This window comes from Grammomys surdaster, unplaced genomic scaffold (genome assembly GCF_004785775.1).
Source record: "Grammomys surdaster isolate TR1022 unplaced genomic scaffold, NIH_TR_1.0 168, whole genome shotgun sequence".
In the NCBI taxonomy this organism is placed as follows: Eukaryota; Metazoa; Chordata; class Mammalia; order Rodentia; family Muridae; genus Grammomys; species Grammomys surdaster.
Window position 1 is genome coordinate 1,348,939 of NW_021604616.1, and position 25,042 is coordinate 1,373,980.

Below are 25,042 nucleotides of genomic sequence, written 5' to 3' on the forward strand. Positions count from 1 at the left end.
GTAAAATACTAGTTTCAGTATAAATTATAATAATGTAAGAACAGAGTAAATTATACAACTATAAGAAAGCAATGCACTGGCATTTCCTGTTTTCTTAGTTTATTATCAGTTGACTTCCCAATGATAAAAGCCATGTGGTTTGAAATTTGCATATTTTATTGCTAGTCAACTTTAAAGGTAATCCCTGTCTTATTACATTGACTTAATTTTTTAGATGAATCAAGATATTCTTTATGAAGAAAATGTACTAATAATCCTTAGCTGTGCACGAGTGCAAGCTTATATGCTGTCTCCGCCTTGTTTGTGCTTGCACTATAGTGAATGAAGAAGGCAGAACATTTTCACGTCTGTCAGTTTTGTTATTGTTACTAAAGTCAAGTGGCTGCCAGTCACTTGACTAAAGAGCTTTTGAGCTCCTCACAAATCATTTCAGTGCTTGCACAAAGCATTATTTTATATGTAACACTGGAAATAAATCACACACACACACACACACACACACACAAACACACACAGAGCCTGAATGATCCTTTTGACATACCATGCTTTTTTAACTCTGGCTTTGAAAAACATAAAGACATGCAGAATGAAAGTTCCTGTAGCTGAAGCATCTGCCGGTACTGTAGGAGTTCTTGCAAGCACTGATATCCTTCAAGTGCTAAGTGGTCAAAATCTTTTAAATTATGCTTACAGAGTATCTGAGAAAACCACTGCTGAAGAGAAAGTTCAGTATTTCTGTTCAGGTTGTCAAGTTGATATATGTAATTGTAAAAAAAAATCTGGACAACAAATGTTCTTGTATTAAGTTCTACAAATGACTCGTTTTATGAGCATTTCTAGCATTTTTGATATATGTGTCAGCAACTAGGTTTGAGTAATCTTAGTTAAAAACTCATAATCATATGTGTAAATTTTATGTGATTAAAGAAGTCCAGTTTCTCTCCTTAAAAGTGGATTATTTAGTTAAGTTTTTAATCACTGTTTTTATGAAACCTACTCGGGAATGAAGTTTTCACTAATGTTTCTTCTCTTCTCCTGTTTCCTTCTTATTCCTTTGAACATAACCATTGTGGAATTCATACCATGGGTTGTTGTTAAAATAGACTGTGTGCATGTGCCCTCCATCACCTCTCATTTGCTGTACTTCGTCTTTCCCCCCATACCTCCTGCCAGTACCTGAAGTGGACTTGCTGTCAGACATTTCAGAGGAAGACCCTTTTGGGGAGGCTGATCAGACCACACTAGATAGCTTCGAGCTACTTTCTATGGGTGGACCATCAGAGCAGGGTGACCCTGAGGTGGCCACATTGGATCCTGTCTTAGATTCTATTGTAGCCCCTCCTCTACCTGATGGTCCTTTGATGCATGAGAAGACTCTCAAGTCGGCTGTCCCTAAGGATGCTGAACTGGGTTACTTTTCCTTTACCTTTCACAAATGCTTTGCCTCTGGCTTCCCATCCCTTCTTGATGAAGATGGGTACCTGGCATTCCCCAGCCTCCCCAAGCTCTGGGTTTCTTTCCTCCCGGCTGACGTCCGGCATCATGTCCCCATCACATCGCCTTCCTTCATCCCTTCACTCATCCTCAGCTTCGGGCTGCTGCTCTCGGCTTCTCAGTCAGTTGCCTTATCTCTTACCTTTTCCCTTCCTCTGGCACTAGCCCTCTGCTATCTGGAGGGGAAGGCCACCGCACTTCGTGTTTTTTATGACTGTGATTTGAATGGCAAGCCAGAGGAAGAAGAAGCAGTGTCCACCATGTCTTCATAAGCTAGTGTCCAAAGGCTACCCACCTGTTCTTGTTACATCCCCTTTCTAATATAGAGTCTAAACACGTGCATCAATTTTACTGACTACCCTCAAGGAAGTATGTACACATTTACACACACATGTGCATGAGCAATAAGTTAAGACACTTCTCTGCATTGCTATCTGAAGTCCAGGTCTATACACATTCTAAATTCAGAGCAAACTGGTAAGGTCATTTTATAAATATCGTAGGTCATGCTAGGTTGTTAAAGGAGTGTCTGAGCTGGGAATCTGTAGTGTCCTTAAGCATTCATATTGACATTGTTTTGAAGATATGTAACAGTTCGTTCCGTAAGCATGTGAACATTGTTTTAAAACAAAACTTAGAATGTTTTGGGCATAACTGTAATCGACATGTATCAGGAGAACTTAGTATTTAATCTTGAGCTAAATTCAAGTTTGCACTTGCACTTATGAGCCAAGTCTGTATGTAAATTTCACTCCTGATGTTTCTGCATCTCAGAAACTCCACATCTGATGTACTTTTAGCATTTGAGGACCAAGGAGATAAATTTTATTTAGTCTTCTTTCTTCTACCCTGAATTGTGTAGTTATATAAGAGTCATTATCAGGCATTTTATAAGATAGATGATAATTCTGTTTTAGTGTGTATTAAAATGAACCATGGCTTTGAATATTAGACTAGATATGAGAGGTTGGCCTTTCTGTTCTTATGTATTTAAAATCAGGTGTCTGAGACTTCTTACATTTGTGTAAGAGCTTGTTTGAAGTGTTCTTCCTCTGCACTACTAGGAAGTCAGCCTTAGCATGTGCAACACATTTTTAATTATTGTTCAGTATGGTCTGGTTGATTAAGTTAAGTGTCTTATATCTTAGGGATTCTATCAACACAGAGTATATATCACAGAATTCAACGCAAACATAAAAAAAATACAAGAAATGGAAAAAATACATCATTGTAGGAGAAATTGTAATTCTTTAAATTTACTTGAGAAATAACCACAGATCAACATTTTAGTGGATTAAATGTTAACCAAGAAAGTAGAGGCTGACCCCTCACAAACGTATAGTGGCTGTGTCATGTTTGTCACTGATGCAGAGGTGAGGAAGAAAGCTCTTAGCTCCCATTTACGTCTCACACACACCCTGGAATGGTTAGAAAACAAGATTCCTTCCAACTCGGGCAGCCTCGGAGAGGAGCACATGGATGGGCTAGCCTGGGAAGCTGATGTTCTTTTTGTGTCTGTTTCTGTCTCTGACATGAGTCTCGTAGTGTCAACATTTACTCAATATTTCTTAGTCCTGCTTCCAAATTGATTTTGGGGTCATTAAATATTTGGATGTATCCAACTGCAGAAAACTGCATAAATATTTTATGGCATGAAAGTGGCTGCATTTGAAAGAATATTTTTAAATACCCATTTTAATATGAAAAAAGCTAATTGGCTAATTTTGCCTGAAGAAAATCTATATTTAAAAACTGATGGAACAGTGTATAATGATGTAAAGTTTGTAGCCTACTCAGAGCTGCAGACAAATTTAGTGTCTCTGTACCATCACTACTTGGGTTTTGCCATCTTTGCACTCTCATTTTTCTGCTTAAAAAAGAAAATTCTTAAAAGTAGAGCGTACTCTAGGGGCTGAGAAAGAGTGAGCCGCCCTTGTCCAACCCACCCACCCACAGGACCATTTCATCATGTACAGCAGCTAGGTGAGGACAGCCACGGGCTTAGCGTGTCTTCAGGGCCTGGAGCAAGCTTATGCTGCTGCACCATTCAGTTGGACACAGCATCTCCGCCCTGGTGGTGGAGCCCTCGGGGAGCCCTCCTCTCTGCCTATGTGGCCAGTGGCTTTGCAGGGGAAGATGGAAGATGCAGCGATGTGCCCGGAGCAGGTGTCTGCTTCCTCTATGTTAAATAATAAGTGCCTGCTGCCTGCTACTCCATTGGTTGGGGTTGGGAGGTCTAGGGGATGATGGTGGAATGTACTCTTGGGGTTTTACCTGAGTTTTGTTTGTTGTGGCTTTTAAGATTTTTATTCTCTATTATTTTAAAATCTTAGATTATGAAATTCTGGGTTATTTTTGGTGCTTGTTGACTGATATACTTGTGTTTATTTGCCTTTTCTCCCTGTGTGTGATTTAATTTCACAGAAAAATACCTTGAGAGTAGACGGGGATAATATTTATGTCAGACATAGCAATTTAATGTTGGAGGTTTGTATGATCTAAGAAAGCATTGCACTCTGTCCCCTGGCTGCCAGGCTGCTGTGGACGGGAGGTCACGCACAGACTGGCTGGCTGCTCTTTTCAAGCACGGTGCATGCAATGCATGGGGCTATTGAACTTGGGAGTGCATGCTACCAGTCCACCTTGGTTCTTAGATGGGGTAAATAGGAATATATCTACTGTAAGTTCTCAAACTGACAGCTTGGGAAAAAAGTTCTTTTTATTTAAATTATATTTATTCCTTACTAAATAAGCCCATTTCCCTAATAGATCACCTTTAAGCTATACAATATGAAGTAACACAAACGAGTTTAATATATGTCAAACAAAGTAAGTAATTTTTATATAATGTTGGCCCACTCACTTGACCCTTGAACTATGGCTTCCCCTGATTAATGTCCCACTATGATCTATGTGATGAGGTGTGTGGTCCCTGTAAAGTGTTGGACCTGAGAACATGCTAGAATAGGATCGTCCCTACTAAAAGAAAAGAACAGAGGAGAGGGGTGGAATGGAAGGGAGGAAGAGAGCTACAGATAGAGACATTGGGAACTGTAAAGTGTGCAGAATATTCAGGGACACCTGCAGCTCTAGTAATCTGACTAATCTCTTCAGTTGCTTTGGCAGCTTTGATAATGTTAAAATGTATTGTTGCTTAACTTACTAAAGTGCTGTAAAGTATAATAAGTAACACTGTTGTGACCAGATGCAAGAAACGTGCCTGATCTCAAGCCAGTCATTTCCTATGCCATGGACAGTTTGAGGGTTTCATGAGGTTTTGCAATGTCTATAGAAGCTCATGGTGAGCTATTATGCTTGCGCAGGACTGTGGATCAGCTAATTTAGCAGATGCATGTTCTAATGGAGTGGGGCTGTAATCTACAGGCAGCCTGTTACTTCTGAAATACAACAAACATTTAAAGTTCTGTTAATTCAAATTCCTGAACAGTGGTTATACATGCACTACTTACCAGAGCCAGTTTCTATTTTGTTTTGATTTTGTTGTTGTGCTTTTTTTGTTTTAAGTCCGCTGAATCTCTGATTCGTTGGGACCCACAGCAGTGACAGTAGAACCTACAGGCTTTTTTCTTGTGTTCATGAAGTGGCTGGGTTTCACCTGTTTTCGTTATTGCATGAGACCAGTGTGCGCTTCATTTAGAGAGACCAAGCAGCAACGGTCTCTGGAAGGAGTTATTCTTTTTCTTTAAGAATTAAAAGCCACTGGCATTTGTAATTTCCTGACAAAGCTGTCCCTTGGTTTTTCTACTTTTGGTGATAGTTCTGGATAAGCTTCCTCCCTTTCAGCTAAATGTGTCTCTTAAGTTTATCCTTCTTTGTTTTACTGTATTCACAGAATATAATTTAGTAAGAGTCTTTATCACAAAGATACATTTGTGCTAACAAAATCTTAGGCTGCTATTTAAATCCAAGCGTGTGTATATGGATTCTTAGCCATCATAGTCAGTTCCATGGCTCCCTTCTAATGTGAGTAATTTAAATGATTTAAAATCTCGAACAGAGAAGAAATTAAAATCATTCAGATATGAGTAAAATAACTCAATGACCTTGTTTTCAAATTTTTATGAACTCAGGACTATCGACAGATAACCATATGGCTTTTGAGACTTGGCATTTTTCTTGCTTTATTACATTTTTGAATCATAAGTTTACTTTATCATATTTTTTTGGTTCTGCTTTTGCCCTGCTGGGTTTCTCGTCCTGGATCCCCCTTTGTCATGTTACATGTTGCTAGGACCTGGATAAGGCCCAGGAGGCCATTCTGAAACATCAGGCTAGTATTAGTGAGCTCAAGCGCCATTTCATGGAGTCCACACCTGAGCCTCGCCCCAGTGAATGGGAGAAGCGGCGTGTCACACCTCTGTCCTTCCAGACACAAGCGGTATGTCACTGGCTGCCTGTCGGCTCTGTGTCTCACGTGCTCCTGCATCTTGTTTGTTGATTCTTAGACGTTAGAAAATGTTCCCACATAAATTCTTTTATATTGCTAACAATTTTTAAACTACTAAGTATTAACAATGTAATATTTTTGGCTTAATTCTTAGGTAAATTTTATGAGTTTCAAAGTACTTTGGAAATATTTTCAGAGTAATTTTATCATTGTATTTAGGTAATAAAAATGTAGTATTGAATTGTTAGGATAACTCAGGAACTAATATAATATTGTATCTAAGAAGCTTACTTATTGGCTTCTCAAATAAGAATGTTCAGTTTGTGAAGGAAAATATATTGTGTATATTAGCTCAAGGTCATTACTATGAAGATAAGGAGTTAAGATTTACCTTTGAGATTAATGAGCTCTGTTGAAAATTTTTGAAATAATTATGGAATATTGTACATCAATACACTTATGAAACTTCTTGGCAAAACATAAACACCAATGAGCCCCAAATATTCTTCTTTGTTTTTACAGAAGGTAAGGCCTGCTGCTTATAGTCACTGAGGGTTGCCTTTAGAATCCTCTCAAAATATCTCTGCATCCATTCCATTGCTGCCCCTATTTGTTTTCTTGATGCTTCCAGATATAGTTAATGGGCACATTCTTCTTGAGGAGATTGGTATAATTTGCTTTTCACTTTTGAAAGCTTCTATGGTACAATTTTTTATGTCCTTTCATTCTGTAGTGACTACTGCCCAATTATAGATGTTTGGTTTTGATACTCCAATGCTGGTTTTGCTTGCCCCTCCTGAGAGCACAGCCTCTAGTAGTAATAAGTTTCTAAGTTCATGGCACTGAATGGAAAGCAGAGCTTTAAAAACCAGTGAACAAAAGCAGTTGTTGAACTGAAAAATAAAACCTGTCAAATTAAATAAGCTCCATGCTGGGCGTTGGGAAGGAGGAAACCAGCATTTACTGGCTGGCTGAAAAACCAGTAGCTTCAGCAGCTTGGTCTGCAGTTTCCAGAGCAGCAGTGGCTTCAGACCTAGAACTGAACAGCCTTCCTCTGTGTACTGTTCCGTCTGGTCTGTCCCGTTGCCCCACTGCTCCACATGTCCTTTTATGTTCGTGTTGCTGAGGTGTGATGCATGTGTCTTTGTGTTGATTGTGTCATTGTTTAAAACAATAGAGAAAAAGCCAGAATCTTTTCAAGGATATTCTGACCTCGAAGTTGGAGAAGTACCTGGTGGGAGCAACACAGACATCTGAAGAGGCAGCTCAGGCGCACAAGGTGTTCACCTCTCGTCACTGTGTCTGCTTCCGCTCCTCTCCTCCAGGCATTTCTGCTCACAGACAGAAATATGATTCTTAATGCCAATTTATCTTTCAAATAGTTTTTGAATGTTTAAAAAGTTAGGCTTGTAACAGCCAAGGTTACTCAGAGGAAAAAAACAAAAAAGAACCAACCAACCAAACAAACAAAAAACAAAAGGCATGATGATGACCACCTTTAATCCCAGTATTTGGGAAGCAGAGGGAAGTGGATCTCTGTGAGTTCAAGGCCAGCCTAGTCTGCTGAGTGAGTGTTAGGACAGTTGACTACACAGAGAATCCATGTCTGGAAAAACAAGACAAAACAAAGTTATCAAAAATTAGTCTCCTGTGCATTAGGACTCTAGGGACATTGGGAGGAAACATCCTATCTTAACACCTTACTTGCATTTTGAGCGTATGGAATTACAGGACTATCAACCATGTTAGGTGATCCATGATCCATCATTTAACACATGTGGCTTGTGGTTGGCAATGGAGCCTCATGGGAGTGCACTGTACTGTCCCTTTAGGTACATGATGCTGCTATTAGAATATATTACTTTTGCTTTGGTTCATAACTTACTAATCACATGTGGGAAACGTTTGCATTTTCTTTTTCCAGACTTTTAATGTAACAAAAGCTATATTGTTGTATGCAGCAGGTTCTTTCTCTCTGTACCCTGAGTATGTGTCACAAGGGAGGAAACCAGCTTTCCGTTTCCTTCCACTGTACTCGCCTGCTCTGGGTGCTTAACTGGCTTGTTAGCCCTAAGAGCTTAGAGTCTGCTGGGGAGAGAGGCAGCAGGCACACAGGTTCAGTGATAGTGTCATATGATAAGAATGTCAAAGGTAAATCTTAGTGTGCGTTAGAAGGGTCAGGAGGAGGTAGCGTTTAAAGTGGGTTCTTAATGGTAAGAAAGTTAGACCGAAGACCTTTCCATTCTAAAGGAAGAGCACATGCAATTGCTGAGGTTCAAGCCTTAAGGACCCGAAATGGGTAAATGATGAAGGAATAGTAATCAGGTGCACAGAAGCCAGCTCAAATGGCATCGTTTGATAAGGACTTTTGGCATTATTACCTAGATTTTTGGTGAAGATATTTAAAATTATCATTTTTCTGGATCTCATATTTTATGAATGTTCAGTATAAAATATAGAGTAAAATTATGTGATGTTTAATCAGGGATTCCTAAAGGGATTATATACACTTGAAATGACTGTATTTTCTGTCATATGTATAAAATATATGCCATATATATGTGTAATATATATGTGATATATATATATGGTAATCTAGCTCCTCTTGTCTGGTTGCCTCATCTATGAAACCGTTATAGGCCTTTTGTCTGTGTTATTTTTTCTCTTGAGGTAGCACACCACTATTGGAAGTATTCGTTCAGTCTGCTCAGGTGCTGACTCGAGCTGTCATTTCAGTTTTTTTTATGTCTCCCTTTCACTGTTGATTTTCTAGGGTTTCTTATTTATCTTTGGATAATAATCATTATTGAAAAGTGGGAAAAATGTACATGTATGTGCTTAAAATTTCCAAATTCTTATAATATGGGTCTAAGAAAAATAAAAGATTTATTCATTTTTATTTTATGTATGAGTGTTCGCCTACATATATGCATATATACCTCATGTGTGGTTGGTGTCCAGAGAAGTCAAAGAGAAGGCATCAAATCTCCTGGAACCAGAGTTACAGATGCTTGTGAATCACTTCGTGGGTGCTGGGAATCGAACCTGGGTCCTCTGCAAGAACAAGGGCTCCTAACTGCTGAGCCATCTCTCATCTCTACCCAACCATCTAGGTGGTTGGTTGGTTTGTGTGTTTAGGTATTTTTTTTTTTAAGAAGTGGTATCTTGTTTAAAAAATAAATACATTGAATTTTCAAAATGACTTTAGTTTGACCATGAAGAATTTTGGGGGTAGAACAGAAAATTAGAAGCCAATAGATTTTTGTCTTTAATGAGTAAGTAACCATTGTGTATTCTACAACTTGTGTTCCCTTGTGCCTCCCTCTGAGAGATGAGCTCCACTGTTGTTTTGAGGTACTTTGGGGAGCTACAGTACTGAGGATTGATCCCAGGATGCTGAGCATACAAGGCAAACACTCAGTGTGTGCAACATTTCCAGTCATTAAGAGACTTTCGAAAATACTTGATTCAGTGCGTAGCACGTTAATTTCACAATTTCTATTAAGATCAGAAACTTTTTTCTCTGCTGAAAATTTTAAGGACTTCCACACTCTCCCATTCTGAAGAACACTTTATACTTGACAAGCATTTATCTTTTTAAAAGATCGCTGGAGAATGTGGTTTATTAAGAATTCTCACAAAGTTCCACTTGGTGGGAATGGGAGGGTTGGCGGGATTCCCCAGTTCATTCTTTATGACATTCTCAAGTCTCTGAGGCTCGTCACAGCTTCTCTGTTACTCTCTCAGTTTTGGTTAAGGGATAGTGCGTGGATATTGAGTTTTCAAATTTTGGGATTGTATTTTTTCCGACTGTTTTTTTGGGGGAAAAAAGCGGACCCCACTCCCTTCTGTCAGGACTGTTTGTTGCAGTTATATGCAGTAGGGGAGAGAGCACAGGAGTTACTGGTTATGCTTCTGTCATTAGGGCGGTCAGATCCAGAGTGCATAGGGAAGCCCATGGAGAGCAGGATCCAGCTCAGGAATGAAGCATTTCTAATGTAGGGGCTGCTGGAGAGATCATTCTCTGTGGAAGTGACCGAGGGGCCACCCCAGCAGTGTTTGAGGGTTTGGGGGTACTGTTTGTTATAGTTCATTGATAAATGGCTTCTGTAGGTTACAGCTGCCAGAAATTGTCAGTCAAGGTGCAGAAGCTGGCATTCAGGCAAGCCTTCACTTTAGCCTGCTTTTATCTCCAAAATTCTCATTTTTCCTTTCATTGTATGCTGTTCTGTTGTTCTTTCTAGTGTAACCTTCTTTCCTTCAGTAGGTCACTGCTGTCTATCCTGATGTATTGCTAACTCTTTGCTCTTCCTTTTCTGACCTCTAGAGCCTAGAAGAAGAGATAACATCCATTTTGTTTAGTGGACAGGGCTTTTCTCATAGTGTGAAAGCCTCCTTGCCTTCATCCACCACTTGGACAGCAGAGGGCACTGTTGTGAACGCTAATGCACCCAGAGAGCTGCTTTCTTCTGCGCCCTTTTCACGCTTGCCTGAGGTGCATTTTACTTCATTTCCCCTCTACTAAAAGCACATGAAACCAAATTTTCATTTTGGGGACATTTAGGTACCTTTCCTTCCACTTACTAGTGAAGTCACTGGGAGAAACATCAGGAAACAGTGAATATGATTATAGAGTAACTCTCATAGGTGGGGGTTGCGGAGAATGCCAGAATTTGGGAAACCGTTTAAAGCACTGAGGATCAGAGTTGCAGTTATTACATAAAGAAAAACTCATCTAAGCAGAGCCAGCTAAGAACTTCCCAGAGCTCAAGTTCAAAACCCAAACTCCAGGTATCTTCTGGTAGTTTATTATTTAAAACAGCATTCACATGCCCGACCAGAGTTGCTGTGCTAAGTATGTTGGAATGATCCTCTAGAATCCTGAAAGCCAAACCTGTCTAGCCATTTGAGGCTCAGTAACAGTTCTGCCACTGGCCTGTAGTAAGCAGGAGATATGCCCCTTAGAGATGCTCTGAGCACTAGGCATCTTCATCTCTGGAGGAGTCTGTAGTTAAATGTTATTTGCTTGTAAAAACAGGCTTGAGGTTCTCAGGTTAATATCTGAAACTCCCGAGTTTTCGGTGGAACTGGAAAGGCGATTCCTTGTTCTTTGATCACATTCTTCCATGGTATGCATTTTGAGCAACTCAGACATGCAGTTGCATGTCTTTCAGAGTAACCAGTCACAGAATCTGTAGCATGTTTGTAGGAGCTACAGACAGTTGCATCACTTAGCTCTGGGTGTCCTTGGTTGCTGGGACCCGTGATGTGACTGATGTCTATTAGGAAAACCTCTAAGTACAGTTAGTGTCTTGATGGCACAACAGTTGACATCCAACAGGGTCAGAGGACTGTTGCACATCTGCATTCAGTGTGGGTCATATTTTTGAGTAAATAGCACTGCTGCCCGGAGCTGGGTTATTTTTTTTGGGGGGGGGTTAGGTCACTAATAGAAGTGCTACAAGGATATGAACTTGCCTCACTGCTTTATTTCTGTAAATATAAGGTAGCGTGAAGCATTGAGCCTACTCTAAAAGAACCCTGCGTCCTAGTTAATACTGGACTACAGTAATTTATGTTACTATATCTCTATTACAAATTGAGGCATTAAATAACTTTCTAGAATGAACATCTTAATGTTAATAGCTGTTTGAAACCAACCACGATTTTGCCAATCCAAAATGTTTTTTTAAAAGCACCATCCAAAGAGGAAGAAGTCAGTCAGTCAGTCAGTCAGTCCATCCTTGATGCTGCATTTATTTAGGACTTGGGGTCCCAGCCCTTGTTCTAGATTCAGATTAAAGTATTTGAGGAATAGATTTCTAAGTTGTAAAATTTATCCTTTAAGCTGATTAGTTAAGTATAAGAGCATATTTTTCTTAGCATTTTCAAGTCCATAAATAGTCCTAATAATTTTTAAACATTTCTTTGTGAGAATATTGGCTGTGTTGTTGTTGTTTGTTTTTGTAAGTGTTGTGGCATTTGTCTAATTGTCCTGTGTGTGACCTTGAGCGCAGGGTGCAGTAGGGTTAATTCTTGCTGTTCTATGTTTGCGCTGTCACATGTCTGTCTTGGTGGTTGTTGAGGTAAAATCATATTGATTTTGTGTCCTTGGTTGCTTTTTGTTTCACAGACTCATCCTCCCACGTCGGAAGGGCTTTGCACTGGAACCAGGGACGCTGTTAAGGTTCTCCTTCCATGTTAATGCCATTCCCTCACACCTCTCATCCACCTCATGTTCCCGCTTCCCTTTCAGTTCACATCACAGTCATCTTGTTGTTCTTCATGACATGAATCTGCCATCAGTTAATTTGGGCTTCCATTGTTTTTATTTATTCACATGTTTTTGTTTTCCCTCATCCGTCTTGTTTTTGTACAGAGTTCACATGAGACTCTGAGTGTAGTAGAGGAGAAGAAGCAGGCAGAGGTGGGGAAAGACGGAAGCGTAATCACAGAAGAAGTGAATGGTAAAGAGATCTCACCGGGGAGTGGTCCTGGGGAGACTCGTAAGGTGGAGCCGGTGGCACACAAAGACTCCACCTCCCTGTCTTCTGAGAGCAGCAGCAGCAGCGAAAGCGAGGAGGATATGGGCGAGTACCAGCCCCACCACCGAGTGACCGAGGGCACCATAAGGGAAGAGCAGGAGTGTGATGAAGAGCTGGAGGAAGAGACCGGCCCAGGAGCCAAGGTAGTAGAGAGGGAGGCAGCAATGCCCGAAGCCATCCCAGACAGACAAGCAGGGACCGCTGTGCTCCCAGTAGAAACAGAGGCCCAGGAAAATGTAGTTGCCCAAAAGTTACCGGGAGAGAAGGGTGCACACGGAGGCACTGCTGAGCAAGACATGAGAGAAGAAGCAGAGGACGACCAGCACAAAGTTAATGGAGAGGTGCCCCATCTTGACATTGATGGTTTACCAGAGATTATTTGTTGTTCAGAGGTAAATGGGTGTCTCAGCATGAGCTAAGCTAGAGCGCTGTTTCTCAGGTGCAAATGCCTGCCATTCTTCACCGTCTCCTGATTCTCCTTCAGCTCTTTCAGCAAGAATGGTTTTTCTGTCTCATGGGAAGAAGGGAAGGCACTGCTTTGTAGCTCCTCTGCAGGTCACACTTGCTATCTTCTCTGCTGCAGTGGATTGCCCGCAGGCCAGCTGCAGCTGCATCATCTGCTTTCTTGTTCCCATCCAGGTTTCCTTCGCATGTTCTGGATGCTTTCTTGTCTTTCTTTGCATGCCTTCCTCAATCACATGCCTTCTCTCATGGGTTATATAGTTAAATGTGTGTGTACTGTTGAGAGTTGAGAGGCTGTGAGTTTAGTATGTGCTCCTGAGGTAATGACTGTGACTCTCTGCATCTTCTCACTCCTCCTTAGAGCTCACAACAGCTGCTCTGAGGTGGTGGGGGAGAACATTATTTCTTGAGTGCCACTGTGACTTGTCTTTAGAGTCCAGGGAGAGTGTGGTTTGGTTAAGTCTTCGTGACATCCAAGGACTAAGCAGTCCACTGGAAGCACACACTTCACGTTCTTCCGTCAGTCCTGGACTGTTTGCCATTATTTTGTAGACCAATCTATATTAGTTGTATTTCCTCATTTTATTTTCAAGAAAGAGAACCTTGTATATTCCTCTCAGATTGGTTCTTGATGGTGAGGAGCATTGACTCCTGTGATAGTTTACTTGCACAGGAGTGTCTGTCAATTCTAGAATGCCCACAGTTGTCAGGATTTATCAGCATTTTCTCTCTGATGGAGTGGACAATCTTTAAGTGGCTTTGTTTTGGAGTAAGTAGTTTACTTTAAATTTCATATTTCAGTTCAGGAAAGACATCTCAAGAGTCTTTTGAACACTCTGAACTACCTTTTCTATTTAATTAGTTCTACCTGTTGAGAGCTTTCTCTCAAAGGCGTGCTCTACTATTTGGTAGTGCTGTAGTCTGCTATGCTGTGGCTGCCCAGAAGGGTTAACAGACTTTGGACCTCTCTCCATGCTTAAAATCATTCAGAGCACTTCACACAACACTGATTGACTACTTTTAGATATAACATTTTATTGTACTTAATGCAAAAGGAAGCAAATTTTCAGATGAGTGTGATTGAAAATACTCATACTTGAAAATATACTTCTGATAATAGTATCAGAAATTGGGGGGTGGGGAGAGCAAATCTTGGTTCATGGAGTTTACAATCAAAAACAGTAAGCCTTCACATTTGGTTCTTTAAGCTTCAGTAAAGATAAAAGTACGAACTTACCATTGTACAGTACACACTGTTATCTTTTATTTTTTCCAAAGTAGAATGTACATGTACCAGTGTAGTGGTTTAGGACCAGCACAGTCAGAAGAGTAATGCAGTTTAGGGAGCCACTGTGTTAGCTTAGTGTGTGTGTGTGTGTGTGTGGGGGGAAGAATGTATATATGTACATATGTGTGTCTATACACACATACATGTGTGTGTGTGTGATATACTTGAAGGAGACATAAATCTTTTATATCTTTTACTTTATTTGCTTTTACTCTCTCCATGCATGAGTATGTGTTTGAATATTTTTTAACAATTATTTTTGAAGGTTCCTTTAAACACTTCTACTTCATGACCACTAGAATTTATCTTTCCCTTCCTTTTCTACCTCAGCCACCAGTGGTAAAAACAGAGATGGTAACAATTTCTGATGCCTCACAAAGGACAGAAATCTCCACCAAGGAAGTCCCCATTGTTCAAACCGAGACCAAAACCATCACATATGAGTCTCCACAGGTACAACAGCTCAAGATTGACACTGTTTGAATCCCCTTTCTTGTTAAGTATGAGTATTTCTGTTTTCGGTGTCTTCCCCTGTTCCTAGCTTTGACATAAGTTTTCACACATTGCAACTGTTCCAACAATATGACTAGCTCTGTTGCTTTCTTAGATTTAAACACAGAGCTGCAGTCAATCTCTGGTACCTAAAGATAAATCTCAGTTAGAGAAGGAGAGGAAGTACATGTTGATGACCTAGCACTTCCACAGAAGAGCTGTGCACATGGTTAGTTAAGACAGACTGCACAAGCCCTGTACTGTTACTATGGGGCCTTTCTGGCCTGTTGTATCTAAAACTGTGCACATTCTTGGGAATCAAATGACCTTGCAAAGCTTACTAGATGTGATGTATTCTGTAGATTTGTAGTGTTATAAGCTCCCCAATGCACTGACTTCATGAAGGCAGACCAGGTAAACTCAGATTGTATTCTGTCATTAGAGACACCCACATACTTTCCCTCTTTTACTCTGGGTCATTTACCGTAGACGTGCAGTGAATTCCATGTAACAGTGTTCAAGTGACTACAGGAACAGCACACTCGATTTTAGCTCCACAGGCTCTGGTTCTGCAAAGATGTTTTTAGATAAGAAAGCTGGAGAGATTGCTTAGTTTTATGGTAAAGTACTTCCCGAGTTCAGATCCTTTGTTCAAAGCTGGGAGTAGTACAAAACTGTAATGTTGGTGCTGAGGAGGAAGATCTGTGGGCAGTGCAGCCAAATTCAAATTGGTAATCTTCGGGTTCAGTGAGAGATTCTGCCTGAAAAACAAGATGGAGAGAAGTTGAGGAAGACACCTGACACTGTACTCTGGGCTCCACAAACATATGCATACAGAAATCAACAAATTAAATGGAACAAAAGGCTCATCATTTCAAAATGGACCTGTGTAAAAATGTATGTGATAAATAGCTTGCCCTTCTCTGGTAAGAATGCAGTATGGTGACGTATGTCAGGTCTCAAAATAGTTTAAGACTGAATGTATACATGTATGCAACATTTCTCAAAACAGTTTCAAGTGTGTTATCTATATGTGTGCATGGATCCCACATAAGAGCAAACAGGCTTCTTCTTGTGGGCAGGTTTGTGAGAATGTTGCTCTGACTAGGTCTGCAATGTGGTAAGCCCCTCAGAAAGGGGTTCAGGTGCCTGAGGTGAGTTTGAGAGAAGCTTCCTTGTGCTCATGTCAGGAAATAGGCAGCTGTGTTCGTGATTCTCACATAACTGAGCTATTAATTTGCTTTGTTATTTTTCCTGGCAGACTCTACAATCTTCTGCCTCTTCTAGTGTTAAAGTAAACAAATTTATAAATGTATAAGATACATACAATGGCTTATGTGTGTGTGTGTGTCCACACATCCATTTTATTATGTGCACTCATATATATATGTGTGTGTGTGTGTGTGTGTGTGTGTGTGTATATATATATATATATATATATATATATATACTCATGAGATATCAACCATTGTAAGAACTTCATACATTTTATAGATTATATTAAGAGAATATATTTTTATAGAATATATTAAGAGAAGTAAATAAATCATTCAAGTTCAGTCTGTCCTCAGCAGGTTCTGTTACTTAGTAATCTGAGAAAATGTTTACCTATTTTTACCCACCTGTGCTTAAAAACAGTAGCAAAGCCAGTACTTCTGGTCACTGGAAACATCTTCCTCTGGTTCTCAGGTTCTTTGTCTAGCTTCTACAAATGCTCTTTCCTCTCAGTTGACTGACAGTCCCACCTCCTCCTTCATTCTCCCTTGTTCTGACATGGTTTGTTTCTGTACATCATGGTTTTCACAGTTTTGCTTACAATGCCAGCTGCTCTCTGGACCATGAACCACCACTACAACACGCAGAGGATAGGAAGCTAGGATCTCCTGCCAGCTGTGACCTCTTAGACGATGCATACTTTGGTTGGGGGATCTTTTCTGACATGACGGAAGTTAAGCATTACTTTGTATTTTTCCTCCAACTGTCCAAAGATTGACGGCGGGGCTGGTGGTGATTCGGGCGTGTTACTGACCGCACAAACCATCACATCTGAGTCCGCGTCAACAACGACAACCACACACATCACCAAGGTAAAGCGACCTAGGGGAGCCCTAAGGAGAGGATGGTACATGGCAAGCAGATCTTTTCTGTATCGCTCCTTTGTTCCTTTACACACTTCTAAGTAAGACACAGACAGTGCCAGCGGATTGAAATGTCCTTCTTAAAGTATACAAGAAATCAGGCTCCAATGACAAATTGGTTTTAACCAAATTTGAGTTTTGTAAAGTACATGGGGGTAAAAATATGACTAGTTATATTTAAGACAGCTGCATAGACAGTAGTGCTTTAGTAAAACTGTGAGACTTCTCTCATTTATTTAAATCCTAGTATGTAGACTTGACATTTACCCAGAGCCTTTTCTAAACATTTGATACTATATCACCCAGAGTCCTTGGCCTGATGGCACCAGCTGCATCTGGGGCTTATATGTCTAAAAATCACTATCACTCCTGACCTACTGCGACCCGGGGAGGAAGCTTCCAGCTGACTCTGCTGCATGTCAGTGTATTCAAGTCTGACTTTCCACATTGCATTTTGCTTCTGTTTTCACATTGGATTAGTGCTTAATGGTCTTAAATGTGTCTCCCATGTTTCTAGACAATAATTTAAAGAAGCAAACAAAGATAGCAAGAGATTTTGTGAATTAAAAATGCAATGTATGTTGGTGTTTATTCTAGCAAATTGTAAAGCTAGTGGTAAGCATTATTTCTCAGTTAAGTGCCACTGCTTGTGACTTGATATGTGAATTGCGAAGGTTGTAGAGGTTGTCTGTGTGCTTTCTCAGGATTGGTATTGTCTGTGTTCTGTTTCCGAGGCTCTCCAAGGATCTCCAGCATGCCCCGGGTACTCTGAGCTGCACCTGAGCAGTAACTCTTGTGAGGCCATTCATTCAGGGTCTCTTTTCACCCTAGTCTTCTGCATAGCCAGTGCACAGTGTGCTCTCTGTCTGTGTGCACAACCACACATGGAAGCAATTATCAGCTCAAACCTTTGCTGAAAATCTCACTCGATTTCCTTATCTTAAAACAAATACAAGTATTTTTTAAATTGCACTAAATTGAATGAACTCACAAAACAATTTGTATGACTGGAATCAAGCATCAAAACTCTTGTATTAAACTGTTTCCTAAATATAAAACCCACCTAAAATGCTTATAATTCTACAAATCCCAAACAGTTTGTTCTTCTTTCTACTTTCCTTTTCAAAAATTGGACAACTGATAAGGAAGAAACTTAGGGAATGTGGTAGATTATCCCAATGGAGAAACTTAGATTTTAAAATAGTATCTGTTCCATTTTCATTTCACATAATGTTGGTATTTTCAGGGCTGCTTTCAATCAGAGGACACGTATGATACTGCAGTAACTTTAGCAATAGGACTCTGTTGAATTGAGAAGTACAGCACAGGAATCTCTGGAGCCCGAGTCTTACACTGCTCTGTGTCCTGGTCTTAAGATAGTGACAAGTGGAAACTGGGCTTTGCCTTCATTCTCCACTTGCCAGCTCTGGTTATTGTCTCTTCTTTCTAACCTTAGACTGTGAAAGGCGGGATCTCTGAAACACGGATTGAGAAACGCATTGTGATCACAGGAGATGCAGCTCTGGATCATGATCAGGTAAGTACCTTGCCTGTCACATCTGTGTTTGGTCGCCCCCTGGTTCATCCTGGATGGAGTCCAGTTCCCTCCTTAGAAGGGAAAGATGCTTGAGCCTGGACTATCCCATCCTGTGAGAGGTCTTGAGTACATTGGCACAAAACATGATGTTTGTTCATCATCCACTGCAGTGACGTGTAAGATAGTGGGGACTTCTGGTGACCAGTGAAGGGATACCCATTGGCTTGGTTTAAAAACAAGTTGTCACACATTTTAAAACAAATGGCAGTTAGTGACAGTTCCTAAAAATCAAACAACAAAACAAAGCCACCAAGATTTCTTATGCCTTAGTTGTTGAATATTTTTAAGGCATTTTTGTAGCAAAGGAAAAAATTGGGCTATTTACTACTAAGAATTTTCTCTAGTATAATTTGGGGTAGGAGAGGGAAGAAAAGATTATCTAATATTTCTCTCAAGATAAAAATTTGTATTGATTCTATTTATATATTTAAGCTAAATGCAATGCCAGTGAGCCTTCCTACATGCATCAACCCTTGGAGGTGTGCAGGAAGAATGAGAAGTGTAGAAAATGGCAGGTGCTCTTAGAAATGAGCCGTAACCCAATTCAAACATCCCTGTTACTATAAAGGAAGACACAAGAGCAATTTTCTGGAGCCTGTGTCTGGTTGATGAAGGAGACTGTATTCTGCCATCTTTGGGTGGAGCCAAATACTCATGGTTGCTTGTTCTTCTGACGCTGGTAGGCACTGGCACAGGCCATACGGGAAGCCAGAGAGCAGCACCCTGATATGTCGGTCACAAGGGTGGTAGTGCACAAAGAAACAGAGTTGGCAGAGGAAGGAGAAGAATAAGGTAAGTACTGGCCAACCGCAGCCTTTCCTGACTCCTCTGTCTGTGCAGATTTACACTGAGGTCCTTGCTTTCTATAGTTTGGGTGATTTTCTCCAGATCGTTTTCTCCAGATCTCCTAGCTCACCTGCTCAAATGCATGTAATGAGGATCTCTGGTCTGTTGTCTGGCTGGTGCTAATGGCTTTATATAGAAGCTGCCAGCAGGGAGCATTTATGCTCCTTCTCTCGTCAAGTGTGTTAGTGTACTTGATAGTTAATGTTCACAATGACTATGGTGGGGGTGCTGTCACCTTTAGGTTAGATTTATGTTATATGAGAGGTATGTCTTTAAAATCTATATGTTAAAAATTGTGTATCAAACAATGAGCCATAGAGAGAGCATAAAACCTGTATTGTCTAAAAGTTTAAGGTTTTAGCTGGACCAGAGGGGGAACACTATAATAAATGGTGCTTAATATTGCCAGCACAAAAGGACTAATGTTCCCAACAAACTGAGAACTCTAATAATTTATGAAGAAAATGTTAACACTTCTAGAGAAAAATGGGCTGATGATTACACAGGTAAACCATGTGAAAACTAAGTGAACTACAAACAAAAACCTTTAGCCTTATTCTATTGCTTTAAATCAATAAAAATTACACGTCTAGTATAACATTTTTCACCCATGTGGTAAAAATGCATGTTTTAATCACTGGAGATTGTGAGACAAAACCATATTCACATCCTGTATATTTTGTTTCTTAGAAGACAATTTGGAAAAACCTATCTCAAAGTATTTACATTATAGTTACCTGTCATTAAACTACCTTTAAAGAAATTAATGAGGGCCAGTGAGATAGCCTAGCAAGTAAAAGCTCTTGCTGCCAGCTAAACAACCCGGGTTCTATCCCTGTGACTTGCTGCCAGCAGGTGCTTCAATTTCATCCCTGGGACTCACTTGCCAGATAGAGATAAACAGCTCCTTCAAATTGTCCTTTGATCTTGACATGTGTGCTATGTCATGTGCACCTCATACAAACACATCCGTCTGCACACAAAGTCAATAATATAATAAAATTAAAAGCAATAAATTTGCTTCAATACTGGGAGATGTTTGCTGAGACTCCTCTTCAGAAGTATGTCTTTTAAGAAACCAGTCAGAACTGCCCATGAGGAACCTGTGTAAACAGTAGAAACACTAGTATTCATATCAATAACACCATTAACATCAGACCAACCCACAGTTGTGCTGTAGCAAGACACGAGACACTTTACACAGGATCAATAGTATGGCAGAAGTTCATGCACTTGCTGCTTCTGTGGGACGACTGAGGACCCCCTGGTGGACTGCATAAATATCACCGTTGCCTGATAGGGTTTTACCAAACAGGTTATCACAAAAAATGCACGATGAGATTACTTTTTTTAAAAAAACTTTGAGCAGTCAGACGGTGGGTGGTTCACAAGAATGACAAGGCCATAGAGTGTTTATCTTCTACTTTGCACAATAAAACCACTTGCTATTCCATCTGCAGAGAATGAAGACCCGTACCAGTTCACAGACTCAGCTCTGAGAGGCTATTTATTTTGCTAGTTTAGGGGACATAAAATACAACTCTGATTGTTATTTCAGTTCCTTCCATTAACATCTCTTTCTATGGTTCTTAGCCTCTCATATTTCTTCTGTGAAAATGGGAATAGCCAGAAAACTCAAAACATTTCTGTGAAATACTTGCTTACCTTTTAAAATGCCTGTTTTCTTTTTTTTCCATTTATTGACTTTTTTAAAATTACTTTTTTATGGGTCCAATTGTTTGCCTGTGTGTTTGTTATGTTGTACCACATACATGCCTTGTCCCTGCAGAGGCCAGAAGAAAGCATTTTACCCCCTGAAACTGGAGTTGGAGATGGGTTATAAACTGTTATGTGGGTGCTGGGACTTGAACCCAGGTCCTCTTTGATGGCAGTGAGCACTGAGTGATTCAGTCAGCACTCTAGCCTCCATGTATTGATTCTTAATACTAAGTCTTGATGGTGTCATATGCTACAAATGCGATGTTCATGGTGGTTTTATTGATTCCTAGTACTAATTCTTGATGGTGTCATGTTACAATTGTCATGAGGTTTGTGGTGTTTATTTCGTTATTAATGTAATCGAATTTACAAGTTTTCTTCATATAGCAAGTATTAAACTAGCTTCACTTGCTCTTCCTGCGTGCTTAAAAGCAGTGGCAGCTTTCCAGCAGTTCATCGAGGAGCCGGTCCTTTCCCTCTACCCTCAAGTGTCTCAGCTCTTATGTGGTCGTGTGCTCTGGCAGGTGGTTGCATTGGTCCCTGTGCATTTGTGCCTTGCTGCCTCCCTGTCTTAGGCATGTATCTTCATGCTGGGTCTTGATGGCATAGCATGTGTGCCCCCGCCTTTGTTGTTCTTGTTTATTCATCATTGCCATATCGATGACTAAGTCAGCCTGCTAATTCAACGCTGTACATTTAGTTTTCTTTTTATTCTCTACCTTTTCCTTTATTTTTTTCAATGTAAGAGGACAAACTTGGCCTGCATATGCTCAGTGTTTCTATTGCTGTGTGACACAGCAGGATGAAAAAGCAGCTTGGGGAGGAAAGGGTTTATTTAGCTTATACTTCCACACCACTCTTCATCATCAAAGGAAGTCAGCACAGGAACTCAAGCAGGGCAGGAACCTGGAGGCAGGAGCTGATGCGGAGGCCATGGCAGGTGCTGCTTACTGGCTTGCTCAGCCTGTTTTCTTATAGAGCCCAGGACCACCAGCCTAGAGATGGCGCCACCCACGATGGACTGGGCCCTCACCCATCAGTCACTAATTATGAAAATGCATTACAGCCAGATCTTAAGGCAGCATCTTTTCTATGAAGGCTCCCTCCTTTCTGATGAGTGTAGCTTCTGTCAAGTTGACATAAAATCATCTAGTACAAAAGATAAGGTTGGAAACCGTTATTATTCCAGATGTTCTCTATCAGTTTTCGTACATATGAGAAAACTGGGGCTGGGAAAATGGGTCAGTGGCTGGACTTCCAAAGGAGCCGTGTTTGCTCCCTCGACCCACTTATCTCTCCAGCACCCACCGGGAAGTGAAGTACAGACTGTGAAGAGCTTTCATAGGATATGTTCTGATTCTGATTCCCCTCACCAAGCTTCTACTCCTCGTCACCTTCTCACCTACTCAAATCTCTACCCTTTCTTCCTCTGATTCGAAAATTCAAAAACAGTCAAAAAATGATAAAGACAAATAAATCAGGATAGTACAAAACAAAAAAGAGCAAAAGAGAAAGCACAAGAAACACATACAGATACAGAGACACACATTTGCATATATAGAAAACTCATGCAAACAAAGTAGGAAACCATTTAAAAAACAAACAACAAAATAAAAATAAAACCTCTAAAAATATGATTGACATTTTTTGTGTGTGTTGGCCATTTACTGCTGGGAAGGGGATATGCCCTTAAGTGTGATTTATATACCCAATGAGACTTCAGTGGAGAAAACAGTTTTTTCCTTTGAGAGAAGTTATCACTTGGAGGTAGCTCTGGGTTAGGGGTGGGGCTTGTGCCCTTTCTCTCAGTACTGGGACTCTATCTGGCTTAGATCTGTGCAGCCCCCATGCATGATATGTCAGTCCTGTGTTATCTAGAAGCCTTGTTTCTTTGGTGTCTTCCCTACTGGCTCTTAAATCTTTCACCCCACCCCCACCCCCATTTTGTTTGTTTGTTTGTTTGTTTTGGTTTGGTTTGTTTTGATTTGGTTTGGTTTGGTTTTGTTTTGGTTTTTCAAGACAGGTTTTCTCTGTGTAGCCCTGGCTGTCCTGGAACTCACTCTGTAGACCAGGCTGGCCTTGAACTCAGAAATCCACCTGCCTCTGCCTCCCAAGTGCTGGGATTAAAGGCGTGCACCACCACTGCCCAGCAAAGATTTATTTATTTTTTTAATTATATGAGTACACTGCAGCTGTCTTCAGACACACAATAGAAGAGTGCATCGGATCCCATAACAGATGGTTGTGAGCCACCATGTGGTTGCTGGGAATTGAACTCCGGACCTCTGACAGAGCAGTCAGTGCTCTTAACCACTGAGCCATCTCTCCACCCCATTCATCCCATCTTCTATAGAGTTCACTGAGCTCTGTGTGGAGGGATTTGATGGAGATATCTTATGTAGGACTGGGTGTTCCAAGGTCTCACTCTCTGCATACTTTCCAGCTGTGGATCTTTGCATTAGTTGGCATCTAGTTCAGGAGAAGCTGCTCAGATGATGGCTGAACGAGGCAGTGAGGACGAGCATCACAGGATGGTGTTGGAGTCATTGTATTGCTATGCTCCTTTAGCAGAGCAGTAGTGTTAGATTTTCTCCTACATCCATTACCTTGCTAGTATTAGGTTCTTGACCACGTGAGCCATGTTGAACGTGCGATTCATCTCATGGAACAGGCCTTAAAAACCAACCAATCATAGAGTGGCTGGTCACTGCCACAGCTTTTGGGCCACTATTGCACCTGTGTATCCTGCAGGCAGAACACCTCTGTAAATCAGGTGTGTAGCTGGATTGGGTTTAGCTTTCTCTTTTGATAGTGTGCAGGGTACCTTCCAGTACCATGAACGGTAGTCCATGTGGGGTGGAGGCTCCAGTTAGGCACCAGCTTGACTTCTCCATGTCCAGTGTGTTGTGTACATGTTGTCTTCAGCAGTAGGGCCTTCCATTAGCTTGTGGAGAGCAGCCACTACCTTTGGCAGTAAGCTGTTGTGACGAGGGTCCCATTAGCCACTCAGTCAGTTGTAACCCATTCCCAGCACTGTGGCTTTCACTCAGTGACGAGGTGTCTCCTTGGGCTTTTGTCTCCTCCTAGTCCGTGATTTATTTAGAGTTTTTCACATATGTATATATTTTAAGGAACTTCTACTATTTTATGCTTCCATATGACCCCTCAAATGGCTTTCAGTTTTACCTGCCCCTCTCTGTATTTCCTTCCTTACCTGTAACCCTTTTTCCCCATCCCCATTTGATCTTCATTTTAATCTGCCTTCCTGTTCCGTCCATAACTATTCCATTTGCTTTTCTGTCCCCGCTCACTGTCCCTTACTCTCTATTGAACTTACATGAATTCTAGCCTGCTTAACAAGACTTAACAGCTAATATCCACGTGCATCTGGGTTACCTCACTGAGCTTGATTTATTTTTCCCAGTTATATCCATTTACCTGCAAAGTTCATGATTTCATCCCCACCTCTCTCTAAACAGCTGAGTAATATTATATTCTGTAAATGTACCACATTTTCTTTATTCATTCATCTGTCGATGGACATCTAGGCTACTAACAATCTTTCTATTATTAATAGAACATCAATGAACATGGATGAGCAAGTATCTCTGTAGAAAGATACAGTCTAGTCCTTTGTTTGTATCTTGAAATAGAACTTTTCCTATCCTCCTGAGAAACCACCACTCTGATTTCCGTAGTAAATCTACAGATTTGCACTCCCAGCAACAGTGGATGAGTGTTCCCTTTTAACCACATCCTCACCTGATTTTACTGATCTTGACCATTTTGATTGGTGTAAGATGAATTCTCAGTGTTGTTTTGATTTGCATATCCCTGGAGACTAAGGATGTTGGACATTTAAACACTTGTCAGCAATTTGAATTTCCTCTTTTGAGAATCTTTTAGATCAGTACCCTATTTTTTAATTGAGGATTTTCTTTTCCGTTTTTCTTCATTCCGGAGAGGGCTTTACTGTGTAGCTGTGGCTGTCCTGGGACTCACTCTGTAGGCCAGGCTAGTTTATAAGTCAGAGATCCGCTTGCCTTTGTCTCT

The 25,042-nt window shown here is 40.7% G+C and overlaps 1 protein-coding gene across 8 annotated transcripts in view; it reads left to right on the top strand.

The window, feature by feature from the left end:
- Positions 1-25,042, top strand: part of Epb41l2 (erythrocyte membrane protein band 4.1 like 2) — a 167,582-nt gene that overhangs the window by 135,149 nt on the left and 7,391 nt on the right. The window contains exons 13-21 of one of the 8 annotated variants that reach the window (XM_028766446.1): positions 3,919-3,981; positions 5,747-5,893; positions 7,080-7,181; positions 12,036-12,089; positions 12,282-12,839; positions 14,528-14,650; positions 16,678-16,776; positions 18,284-18,364; positions 19,108-19,216. In XM_028766446.1, coding sequence (XP_028622279.1) covers positions 3,919-3,981; positions 5,747-5,893; positions 7,080-7,181; positions 12,036-12,089; positions 12,282-12,839; positions 14,528-14,650; positions 16,678-16,776; positions 18,284-18,364; positions 19,108-19,215 — 1,335 coding nt within the window. In that variant the 3' untranslated portion in view covers position 19,216. The remainder of the gene's footprint in view (positions 1-3,918; positions 3,982-5,746; positions 5,894-7,079; positions 7,182-12,035; positions 12,090-12,281; positions 12,840-14,527; positions 14,651-16,677; positions 16,777-18,283; positions 18,365-19,107; positions 19,217-25,042) is intronic. The other 7 variants (XM_028766449.1, XM_028766452.1, XM_028766447.1 and 4 more) reach the window with 7 other exon arrangements.